Source organism: Globicephala melas, chromosome 6 (assembly GCF_963455315.2).
Source record: "Globicephala melas chromosome 6, mGloMel1.2, whole genome shotgun sequence".
Taxonomy (NCBI): Eukaryota; Metazoa; Chordata; class Mammalia; order Artiodactyla; family Delphinidae; genus Globicephala; species Globicephala melas.
Genome location: NC_083319.1, coordinates 28,329,530 through 28,342,681, shown reverse-complemented (window position 1 = coordinate 28,342,681; position 13,152 = coordinate 28,329,530). Strand labels below are relative to the sequence as shown.

The 13,152-nt window shown below is 44.6% G+C and overlaps 1 protein-coding gene across 3 annotated transcripts in view; it reads right to left on the bottom strand.

Annotated features, from left to right (window-relative positions):
• Positions 1-13,152, bottom strand: part of ABCA1 (ATP binding cassette subfamily A member 1) — a 136,964-nt gene that overhangs the window by 111,363 nt on the left and 12,449 nt on the right. For all 3 annotated transcript variants that reach the window (XM_030859138.2, XM_030859136.3, XM_030859139.3), the window contains exon 2: positions 4,225-4,387. In XM_030859138.2, the coding sequence (XP_030714998.1) occupies positions 4,225-4,290 (66 nt within the window). In that variant the 5' untranslated portion in view covers positions 4,291-4,387. The remainder of the gene's footprint in view (positions 1-4,224; positions 4,388-13,152) is intronic.

Genomic DNA, 13,152 nt, shown 5'->3' with positions numbered 1-13,152 from the left:
GGACTCCTTCTGCACATAAAATAAAATTCAGCTGCCCTTGCTCAGCTCCATGGCTGCATGATCTGCCCCTGCTGACTCCCAACTCACCCCCAGCCAGTCTTCCTTCAGTGCCACTGGCTTTCCTGTTCTTTGACTCCAGGACGTGCGTTAGGCCCATGGCCACCCTCTGTCTCTCTGCCTGGAATCCAGTGGCCTGACGGCTGAGCTCCCGATTTTCCCCTGGCTAACTGCTGCTCGAACTTCAAGGCTCTCAGCTTAAATGTCATGACCTTCTATTCTAAATTAACTCCCTATCCTCAGCCTGGTAGTACCTAACATAGTAGGACAGTTTGGTTTTTTTCCTTCATAGCACGTATCACAGTTTGTTATGAGATTTCTACTTATGTGATAATGTGCTTCATATCTGCTTCCCTCACTGAACTGTAAGCTCTATGAGGGCAGGGATCCTGCCTGTATACCCAGCACACTATCTTACGTGCAGTAGATGTTCAATAAATATCTATCCAAAGGAAACAATAAATGGCTATTTGTTCTAACTTTCCTCATTCCAAAGAAGTGGAAACTAAAACTCAGGAAAAATGAGTTTCCCTGAGCCATTGAGACATATAGTGGCCAAGCTGGAATTAGAATTGAGTTAGAATTAGATAATAATTAGAATTCTTATCTGGATTTGAACCAGCAATGCCAGGCCAGGACTAAGGACAGGAAAGAAATGTATCAGGTGAAATTGGAAGCCGGGAGGAGGTGCAGAAAGTTTGTGTCTATGCTATAAAATTCTCTAGTGGCTCTTAAATGAGGAGTCTTAATTTTTATTTATTTGATAGCTTATTCCTTGTCATTAAACAATCCCCAAATATTGATACTCTTAATATTGATATATGCAGAAATTAGAATTATCTGTTTTCCCAGACACACAGCTAAACAGATCTAAATGAGAAAATTAATGGCAAAGGCAAAAAGGAGAGGCATATGGCCGTAATCTGTCCCATCTGTTCCATGGGGACCTTGGCCTCTGGCTCGGCCTAAAACCAGATGAGGACCCGGAGAACTCTGAAGCCCCTCGCCCTTCCTGTCCCAAGCCCTGTTTGTGCTCAGTGACTGCCACCCACACAAGTTAACCGTTACTCTGGACCCAAACTGAGCTTTGCACCCAACTTATGCAACTCAATTTCAATGTATTCTTTGCTCAACAGGAACAGCTGAAATCTACCCCTGGCTGATGGTCCCCATAAGTCTGCATAATGAGAGCACAAGAGAGAGGTCCCCAGGATTCATTAGCAAACAAGGACACAGAGTGAAAGGGCAAACGGCCGCCTTTCAGGAAGGTTGCTCAGGGTTTATTGTTCAGCACCCAGCTTTTACATCTTTCTTCCCATCTCCCTGCACACAAGGCCCCTATAGCAGGGGAGCCTCTTTGAGACCTGTAAACTAATGGCCCATTTAATGCATTTACCCCTGTTCAGCAAATACTTATTAAGCATATCCCCGGTGCCAGGCTCTGGGGCCAAGTGTGTACACCCAGGATCTCAGAAGGAGGAAATCAAGCAATGGTTTTCCATACACTGTGGGCAAGAACTATTTGGAGCTGCTAACTTCTTCCCCTGCCTACTGGGCAGAGCTCGTTCTGACTATGTGAGCTAACAAAGTGTTACCAAAACCCTAAACAGGTTCCACTGTCTATAAAACAATGTATCTAGAGATCCAAGCCAGGTGGATTGGGAAGTAGCTACAGCCAGCACTTGAGATCCATGGGCATTAAATCTTTCATGCAGATAAGGCAAAGCCTGCTAAAAAAAAGGGCCTGTGCCTGTAGGGCCACCAGGAAATTGGTTCTGGTGCTACTTCCATGACCCACCCACTATGGACCCCTGTCCCCTACCCCAAACCCCAATCCCATCAGCTGTACAAGAAGCAGGTCAGATCTTTCCAGCTGTGACAACCTAAGCATGTGCAACCTGAAATAAACCACCCTTTGTTTCTGGTTTGGCGAAATAAATTTCCTGTCGAAATCAGGAAGGGAGGACAAGCTAACAGGCAGTAGGTGTAACACCTAGAAAAGCCCTTTTGTGTCAGGATACTGTCTCCTTCTTACTCTTTCAAGAAGAACTCTGTCGCAAGGCCAAAAATTGCCTTTGACTAAGCCCGCCTATCTCTACTTGTAATGCTTTTTAAACTGATAAGCAATATTGAGCAAGAAGCAGCAAGACTAGTAGAGACTGGCCCCGCCTGGATGGCCCAATCCCAAATCCTGTTCCAGGACACTGTGCTCCTGATTCTTGGTTGACCTTGAGGAAATCCCTTCCCTGCTTTGTGCCTCAGTGTTCTTATCTGTAAAATGACAGGTTTGGGTTGGACTGTCCTTGAGACCTTGCATCACTAAGATGATATAGTTCTTTCCCCTACTCACCGGCTAATGGACACAGCACAGCAGAGACAGTTGCCCATCACATGGGCTGCTGCCACCATGAGGAGAAGAGGCAGGGGACCTGGACCACACAGTAGCTAAGAAATGAGATTAGGAGGTGAACGTATAGGTCTTTGGAACACCAGGACCTGGGCAGAGCCATATGAGGCAGAGGCAAAGGCAAGAAAGAGGTTAGAAACTTCAAGACTGAAGATAGAAAAACCAATAATACCACTGAAGAGCAATCTGACATAGTGGTTTAGAGAACCGACTCTAGAGTCACACATATACACACATGTCCATGAGGGATTATATATGAGTTCTATGTCAGGATTTTAAAATTTTGTGTTTTCATTTCAATGGTCATCTAAGCAAATGTGAATAAACATATCTGGATTTTTCTGAATGCCTACTTTATAACAAAGTTCTGGCACAAGATTTCAAGCCTAAGTTTATATTTGTGTTTGTGACTGTGTTAGCACCAATATAATTGTAGCAGACCGATAAGAAAGGCACAGATGCAAACGCAACTTGTGAATGATGAGATTGGACCAAATGAAAGCCAAATGATATCAAATGAAGGTCACTGGAAAAAATGATTGGAAAAGTGAATCATTACCACTTAGTAATATAGACTGTCCAAACTCAAACGAATAAGCATTCACTACCATAGTCACATTGTTACCTATAATATGGCTTCAGCTAAACAGTGTCAGCTGCCTTACTACATTAACAGTACTGGCTTTGCAATTTTGTTTGCATTTAATTTTTAAGTTTGTATGGGTCATATGGCCTGTAAGAATAAGGGGTTTATATCTAGTTTCACATACGTTCATATTTAAGTAACATTATAATAAAAAAATAAATTTAGTGAACGAAGGAGGACCTTGACATTTTTGTTCTTTTAAAGAAGGGCCGGCCAAGCATTAGTCTAGTTTCAGAAACACTGAATTAAGTTATATCCAAGATCCCTCATAGCTCTTTGAGTCTAAGAAAGATGAGCATTTCGGCTGCAGATATGTTAAGCTTCGTGAGGACAGCCAAGTGGGGATGTAGGTTTAGAATTCAGGAAAAAAGGCAGGGCAGGAAACAGACATTTAGAAGCCTACTACAGAGAGATGCGGCTAAACCCAGGAGACTGGACGGGATCTCTAGGAGTGTTCAGAGAGGGAGAAGCCAAGAGCTGATGTCGGAGCTTCAGAGAGATCACCGGGCCTTATAGCCTTTATCTTCTCACGGAAAAACACCATTCACCTGAGAGTTAAAGATGGCCTTCTCGGGATTACTGAAAGGATCACTGTCCCACCCAGAAGTGAATGGCTTAGAACCCTCCACAGACATAAAACAAATCTCAGTTTTATATTCCTCCAGGCTTGCAGTCAAAGCTGACAGGAAAGAGTCCACACTGACACTAACAGATCCAGCCTCTGATCTCTAAGAGCTGGGCCACGAACTCACTTCATTTCCACTGCCCAGAAACCATAAGATGCTCTTGGAGAGCCAGGTGGCCCCCAGGGCTGCAGCAAAAGTTAAGAGGAAGATGGCAAAGGGGCAATTCTGTGCCAGATTCCGGAGGTCAGAACTCAGGCCTGGGTGCTAGCACAAACCAAAGCTATCATTCCTGCCTGGCTGCCAATCTGCCCCCTATGATAAGCGACGGGGCTCGATCAGGACCCTACACACAGTCCCGTGTCCACCAGGGCCAGATTCATTCAATCACTTTGAGAAAACCAAGAAGACTCCCTTTCCCCCCTCCTCCCCTCCCAACTCAAAATCAGGAAGAAAAGCATGGGAGGACCCCCAGAGAAACCCAGGCTTACTGTTTGTCTTCTTCTGAAAGTGAGGTTCTTCCACAGCAGCAACCTCAGCTGAGGCCAACAAGCCATGTTACCTCAGCCGACACCACAGAGCCTGCGTAAGGCTCGGGAGCCCGTGGAGGAAGTGGCCGGAGCTCACAGTGGGGACGCTGTGGCTGGTCATTAACTGAAAGATAAAGCAAGAGAGGAGAGCGCCGTCAGTTTTTGCTGCAAAGCTATACGCCAGTGAGGGCTGTTGCACCAGCCCTCTCACCTGAGCCCTCAAACCCAGCTCTGCCTCATGACTACTTCTGCATAAGGCATGAGTCCCCAACATCTAGCCTTGGGGTCTCTGGTAAACAGGGATTCTGCAGGCTTTCTGGCAGTAGCCTGGAAGTGAGCCATTATTATCCCAATCAATTGAGCTCCACGGGTGTCATCATTTGGGAATGAAAAATGCACTTATGAAGGCAGACCTACGTGAGCAACCTTAGGTGGCCAAAACCCTGAGATTGCAAAGGGCATATTGGAATCCCAGAGACCTGCCTCCCTTCTCTAAGAAAATGCCTCCCCTCTCAGAAAATGTCAGCAGCATTTATAAATTTTGCCTTGAAGCTGGAGTGACTTATGCTATTCCCTGAAATTTGCTGCAAACTACGTTTTCATCTAGTTCCAAAGTTGAGTCCTTCTGGCGATAAATGGCACCATCGATAAAGCAGTTTCCTAATCTGGAAAAAGTCACAGCGTGTCTTAGATGTGATGATGTCTTAGATGGTGTGCGTAAACACCAAGGAAAGGCCACGGACACCTGGCTCCCAGGTGATGAGGACCACGCCAGTGCTGTGTGTGTGTGGAAAGAAAACAATATCTCATTGAGAAAAACAAGGCAGCCAAGGCAGATGGAGAGCATCACCTGTGAAACTGACAAGCTCCCATTGTCCGGACATATGCACACTTCTGGCCTTGCTACACCTGCACCTGCACACAGGACCCGCCTACTCCTTGTCAGGTGTCACAGGTGCCTCCTTGGAGGACTGTTTTGCCATCCTGGGGTGGGGGGGTTCTCATAAACAGGGGATACAACCTTCTGTGTGTCCCTGCTGCCCCCTCAACAATGGTATTCATTTAATACTGGAATAATCCCAGGTAGTCATACTAAAATTAAAGTTGGGGAAAGGGTGAAAAATGAAAACTGGAAGAAGGGAGGGATGCACAGGTCAAAGCTAGGCCCTGATGCCACTTCACAGTCATGAACGCTTAGCAGAAATCAGAAACCGGCTTTACCTCTAAAATGGCTCATTTAATCATTGTGGCCTCTGGTGGAGTAGAGGTGGGATATTAGGCCTGAGGAACAAACAGCAAAAACAGCTAAGAATGTAGTGACCACGTGTGCATACAAAACCAAGTATTGCACTAAACGTCTGTGGGTCCAAACAGACCTCAATGCAAAGGGTGATCTATAGCAGGATTTTACCGTCTTGGTCCCCACCCCACAAGAACCTGGATTAAAAACTTCTACAAAAGAAGAGGGAATGGAAGGAGTCTGCAGTGTCTGAGAAGAAGGACTGACTCTACTATTATGTATTTTAATTCATTCATTGACAAGCCAACGAATCAGGGATTCCTCTGAAATAGTCAAGTCTTAGGACCTACTTCTTTTTTCTTTTTATTTATTGATGTATTTATTTATTCGGTTGCACTGGGTCTTAGTTGCAGCAGGTGGGCTCCTTAGTTGTGGCTCTTGGGCTCTTTAGTTTTGGCACGTGGGCTCCTTAGTTGCAGCAGGCGGGCTCCTTCATTGCGGCTTGGAGGCTCCCTAGTCGCAACTCACCGGCTCCCTAGTTGTGGCATGTGAACTCTTAGTTGTGGCATGCCTGTGGGATCTAGTTCCCTGACCAGGGATTAAACCTGGGCCCCCTGCATTGGGAGCGCGGAGTCTTAACCACTGCGCCATCGGAGAAGTTCCCCTATTTCTTTTCTTTATCGTTTGCTCAGCAAAACTCTAAATGGACACAGATGCCACCCCCCCGAAAAAAATTCTCACTCCAAAAAGAAGAGTTAAATCAGCACTGTGTCCATCCACAATTTGTTGTTTAAAGATGGCAACTGGCCTCCAAGCACTGAGAGCCAGAATTCGATTGTGAGCTGCGTGCTTGCAATCCCAAATTATTTTGAAAGTGGCCTAGGACAGGGCTTGCATTCCAGAAACACAGAAATAAATAATTAGCTAGATTTTTCTCATGCAAAAGCTGCTCTCCAGGAATCACTTAGTTAATTTAGAAGCTACAAGAATCTTTTCAGATCCCCAAGGTAACAATGAGGAGGTTGAAACACAAGTTTGTAATTAAAAAAGGAAAATTAACTTAGCAGAAAGAGAGCCTAGACAGGAATTATGTCCAGCTTCCCAACTATGTGCCCTTGGCCAAATCTTTACGCTCTCTGAGCATCAATTTCCTCATTATAGAATGGGGGTGACAACACCTACCTTGCATGCTATTCAATGGATTCAATGAGACAATATAAGTAAGTCCCCAACAAAGTACATGGCACACTGTAAGTGCCAAAGAAATGAGTTCCCTTCTCCCCACTTTTCTTTCTCTGGTCTATCAGTACCCTCTAACAGAGAAATGGTGATATCCTGTCTAAACAATCTTTTCTACTCCATTATTTCTAGCAAGTCCAATGTGGGTTTCCGGCAAAGTAGGAAGGATGAAATCAGAATGGCCTAGTGTTAGAGACCCCCAGGCCCAAACCAGGACACAGGATCCCCTCAATCTGAGTGGAGAATCTCAGAGGAAAAGAAGACACGCCTCTATAGAATGTTCACGAGAAGAGAACGGCCAGGAGGAGGTTTTTTGGAGAATATTTTCCTAAAGCAGAGTTTCTGGGTCTCCAGACATGGATTCCGGCCTCAGAGACCCTCCAGGAGATACGCAGAGAAGTCAGCGAGAAGTAGCCTGGAGCAGCAGTAGAAGGTCCTGCTCTGGCTTCGCTGGATACCAACAGGCAGGCTTCTCGCCCCACTTCCCCTGCCCACCTTGACACAGCCCTCGGCCTCCCGCATAATCCCCTCCTCCCACCTCAGGACATGGTGACCACTGCTGGGAGCGATTTTGCCCAAAGAGGAGGGTTTGGCAATGCCCGAACTCCTCTGCTCAGGTAACTGAAGCCCAAGGGACATTTCTACATCAGTTTTCCAAGGAAGCAAACAAACAAACCAAAACCAAAAAGAAGGCCGTACTATGTACTAGATTTCTCAATGTTTCAAAGCTAGTAGCACGCTCGCTTCTGCCCTTATGCACATTTCCAGTTACTGGCTGGAAAGGGTCCTACTTCACAATCACGGCCCGTCAATAGGGCACCCTCTTCTGGCTCCTGCGTGACCAAAACAGCCACTTCCCTGGGTTCCCTGCCTCCGGTCTTGCCCCCTCCATCCGTTTATCACAGAGCAACCAAAGTTATTCCACTAAACCCAAGTTCCAGGTATGCCACTCGCCCACTTAAAACCTCTGCCAGCACCCCACCGCCCTGAGGATAAAGTCCAGTCCTCACCTTGGTTTAGCTGGTCTCCCCGATGACTCCAGCCTCCTTTCTCACCACTCCCCACCTCCTAAACCAGGTCCCGCAAAACTACCCACGGCTCCAAATGGACGGCCCTCTCTCCTACCACGGGGACTCCTGTGCACTCCCGGTCCTGAAGCTGCTGCTCCCAGCACTGTCAGCCTGGCCAACTCCTCCTCAACTTTAGGATCCTGTCCTGACGACACTCAGTTAGGAGCCCCTCCTAGGTGCACCCAGGGCAGCCTCTGTTTTCGCTTGCATCGTTTCTGCCACTTTCTGAGTCCACAGGACCTCTTTCTTCATAGCAGTTTTCCCCAGCATGCAAGACAGTATCAGGCATAGAGTAAGTCCTCAGGGAATATTTGCTCAATTAATTAGCTACAGATGGGCATGAGAAATAGGGATTCAGGATGGAAGGGTGGTGGCATTCCTGGGCCCGTGATAACCAGTTTTTCAAGCCTGATTAACTGATTCAGGCAAATTGTCCCCAGGGAGGGGGCTCTATGTTCACCACACACTTGTGACGGCCACAAGGACTGCTGAGCTTCCCAGGTGACTCCTGGGACATCTGGGAAAGTGTAACTCAATCTAGCTAGGCTTCCCACTAACAGGTTTAGCTAAGGCCCTCCCAAGGCCAGAGGAACCATGAAATCTGCTTTCTCCCCACCTTCATGCCAAGTCCGAGGCGCTCCCTCTCTAGGTCTTTGCATCAGTCACCCAGGTGGATCACACTTTGCCAAAATTCAACATAGTTCCATACTCTAACCTTTTTTGTACAGCACGGCCTTGAGGAAGCCACTGTTCAAATCTTTGGCCAATTTAAAAAAAAAATTTTCACTTCAAGTGCCACTGATATTCTAAAATTATTAATACCTAAGAATAAAATTATTAATACTCACAGCCTGCTGAACCATGACCTTCTCAAATAAGCAAAGATCATTAGTTGTAGAGAAATGCAAACTAAAACCACAATGAGATACCACTGCATACCCACTAGAACTACTGCAATTTTTAAAATTGAAAAGTGTTAGTATGTGGAGCAACGGGCACTCGCATACATTGCTTGTGGAAAAGAAAAATGGAACAGGCCCTTCGTAAAATACTCTGGTAGTTTCTTGTAAAGTCATGCACAGACTTATAGCCCAGCCATCCCATCCCAGGTATTTACCCAAAAGAAATGAGAGCATACGTTCACACAAAGACCTGTATGGGAACATCCATAGAAGTCTTATATAGAATAGCCAAAACTGGAAACAATGCAAATGTCCATCAATTAGTGAATAAATTAAAATGGAGTACTACTCAGCAATAAAAAAGGACTACACCACTAATACATGCAACAGCATGGGTGAATCTCAAAAGCCTTATGCTAAGAGAAAAGAGCCAGACACAATAGACTACATACCGTATGAGTCTATGTGTATGACTTTCTGGAAAGGTGAAACAATGGGGACAGAAATCCTATCAGTGGTTGCCAGGAGGTGGGGGAGAGGACAGACCTCAAAGAAAATTGAGTGATGGAAATATTATACACCATGACTGTGGTAGTGGTTATACATATACTATATACATTTATCAAAACTCATCTAACTGTACATGCAAAAAGGCGAAATTTAACTGTATGTAAATTATATGTCAATAATTTGATCTCCCTCCCCCCAAAAAACTTGTGTTCTATGACAATAATAACATAGTCCACAAGTCAAATCATGCCTTGCAAGACCTAAGTACTGCAGAGTGTAAAGCTTGACTATTGTGTGATTCCCTAGGAAGGTAAATAGTGAATAAAATCTTCACCCCCTGTTCATTCCACAAACAACTGCAGCCTTAACTCTGCAAGGCTGCCATTAGCCACAGCAAATATTTACTGAATGCCTATATGTGCAGGTGCTGTTCCAGACATTGGAGATTCAGCAGTGAACAAAAGTGGCAAAGTTCCTGCTCTCATGGACCTTCTATTCTAGCAAGGACGTATAAAACAGACAAATAACAGTGTTGTTAAGGCAGTGGGTGATAGGAGTAATGAAGAAAAATAAAGCAGAGTAAGCAGGCAGAAAGTAACGAGGGCTGGGTAACTCCTTTCTTCAGTGAAACGAGAGTGTGCCATATGCTACTGGCAAAAGGGTCACCAAGTGACAGCTGGGATCGTGAATTCTTTTAACTTTTCCCTAAACCAAAACCTGAAATGTCAGACAGACTCAGTGATGCTGGCAAAAGAAAAAATATAGGTTCACAGGAAGCCTGGTGCCGTGGGGGAAATGACGACCCCAATCAGCACCTACTGCGCTGCTCCCCCAACCCCCTTCCTCACCAAAACATTTGGCCCTTTTGAACTTCACATGTAAGTTTCAAAGAGCATGAGAAATATAAAGAAGAAAGGAGGAAAGAGGAAGAGGCAGACATGCTAGAAAGACAAGGTGGGAGGGTTTTTTCCCACTTAGTGAAGTCAAATGGAAAAGAGGAACTACATCCCATGACTGCCTTCTACCCTCCTAGAGCATGAAATCTGTCTACAGAAATGTAGTAAGGGAAAAAAACTGCACGTGCTTACACTGCTACCCGAAACTCTTAGTTTGTGCAGTAACCAAGGGTTGGTTGGTCTTTTTCCTTCCGCAAGAACACTGTGAGCACATGAGACTGAGATTTTGTCAAAGGGTGGGAGCCAACCCTCTAGCCTGCTTGCTCCAGGAGAGGACGGTCTCCAGTGGGGACCACACAGCCGCCGTTTCTCACTGGAGCAGAGAAGTCGGCTCCACAAGGCAGAAGAGGACAACCTTGTGCAAGGCCAACCCCCAGCTGATAGAAAGAGTTCACTGTGGCTTTGGAGACCCGCTTCCACCACACCCCAATCTTATAGAGAAGCCAAGGCCCCCGAAAGCAAGTGGCCTGCCCAGACTCACCCCCTAGAGTTAGAGCTGGCCCCCAGGTTTCTCAAGAAATAACTTGTCAACAACTGTTCCCACTTTCCCACTACTATATTCCTCCTACAATTCTGCTTCTTCTTCTGAACACATTTTTCCTATCAGTTCTACCCAAAGAGTTCATACACCGCAAATATGCAGTCAGCAACTAATTTTCGTCTTCCAAAGCCAGTGGTTTTATGACAGCTATTTCTCTAAATTTTAAACAAATAAATAAGTAGATAGATAAATAGATAAATTTGTGTGTGTGTTCTTCTTTGTTAGACAAATTTCCCCACAGTCACCAGAAGTGAGATAGAAGTTGAAATCTGTGACAACAGCGATCAGCATCTCTCCTGACAAAACTGTTTCTAGATGTCTTATCTCAATAAATAACTAGCCGTTAACAAAAGCAGGAGGTGGACTTACGGCAGGATTTAACTATATCACATATGAATTGTAGTAAACATGTTGGCGGTAAAGCTCAACGAATGGCCTCTTCATGAGATGCTGATGCAAATGCAAGGATCACAGGTGTTGCTGCATCTCATCTCCAGAGAGATGTAGAGGGTCCTGAAGAATGAAGCTATGAAACCTGTAAGCCCACCAGAGCACGCTTGCTTGGAAAAGGTCTGTTCTTTAATTGCCTCTCTGAGTATATGTCTCTGGATCAGTAGCCACTCAGGGAAAAGGCTAGTGAAGTTACTGACAGTCAGAAAACCAGGCTAGAACAGGCTCATTGCACCCGTGACTGAAGACAGGACACGGCTGCCGTGGTGGAAGGAGGGGAGTCGCCCCGTGGAGTCACCCCGTGATCTCTCCCAGGCTGAGCCATCAGTTTTATTAAGGCTGAAGTTAATTTGACTGCCTCAGTTTCTTTCCTGGTCTCCAGTTGCCAGTGAGCTCTCTACCTGTAAGGTCGTTGATGCTAATCCTGAAATTCTACCCCCTCGCATTCCCCAACCATATTGCAGACCCACAAACTCAGTGAAACTGTCTTTAGTTGCCACTAGACCCTTAAAGGCCTGCAGAAAGGCCGTGGGCTGGTACTCAGTGACCCCTGAAACTGCGTTCCTACTTAAACCATAACATTTTAATACTCAAATTTAAGGAGAAAGAAAGATGTAAGAAATCCTCCAAGATAAAAGTCAAGGATAAAAGGAAGCCATTCTATCACTCTCGAAGATTCCTGTCATTCTAGAAGAGGCTCTGCTATCACAATACCTGTTTAAAAAATACAGATCCAATGAATTTTATCAATTCTAACAATCTGTAACTCAAGGGGATATTTTTTTAAGTACCAAATGTATCATACTTACTTGATTATTAGTAACAATAAGTTTATAGATAACTGCACATTCTTGTTTCACCCTGAAATAGATATTCAATTTCCTGGACAAAAGTATTTGCTAATAGCTAATTTTCAAAATGAGAGTTATGACATGAATACATAAAAACGTACAGCTAGAAGAGATACATGAATACTGTACAAATCTGTAACGAGCCTTTGAGAAGCATAATTCCTCATGCTGTCAACAATTCTATTTTAAAGGAGATTCAAAAAGGGTAAATCTATTTCTATCATGTCACTGATATTTGGACAACCAAAGATCCTATTTATCACTCTCAACAGTCCAGTTGTTACCAGCTAAACCATCTCAGGACTTCTAAAACTGACAAGATCCAGGGTTTCTGAAAGCAAATCTGTCCTGTCCCCAAGTTCTTGTTTCATTGTTGTAGAATTATGGAGGAATTCTGACAAAATGTTAGAGATAACCCTTCTTCCCCTGCTGATTTCCACTAAACAAATACAGAGCAACCTTCAAAGGAAGACTTCAGCAATCAATACAACTATTTGCTTTTTCCCTGGTTGGGGATGTGTAGCATATAGGAAAAATGAACCTTTCTCCTAGAAATGAAATACCTGTCAACATTACATGTCATAGGAAAAAAATTTTCTCAACCATAATCATAATGCCAAAGCAAGAGGGCCCTGCAGGGAAGGAACTGTCAAAGTCACAAACACCCTGAGTGATACAGAAACACAAGCAAGCCCACCTCCACGAGCAATCCTTTATTTGCGGAAAAACTTGACGGGATAATATTCCCTGTTGTCAGAGGAGGATTTTCCAAGAGAATTTTATGATAAAAGGCTTGGTGACTGTATCAACAAAACAACCACTTTGTTTGGTTTACATCTCGGAAGGGTCAACATCTTCAGATGTTCAACCTTCTCCCAGGCTAAAAAGTTTTTTTTTTTTGAATTTTTGAATTTGATTTTATTTATTTTTTTATACAGCAGGTTCTTATTAGTTATATCTATTTTATACATATTAGTATATATATGTCAGTCCCAATCTCCCATAACAGTGCTCAAAGGACTTGGGGACAGACAAACCCAAATCCCTTCACCGCCTTCTACTTCCTGCAGGCCAATGCCGCTGTGCAGCAAACTTCCCCAGATGTCCTTAAGTCTTATTTTCTTGAATTA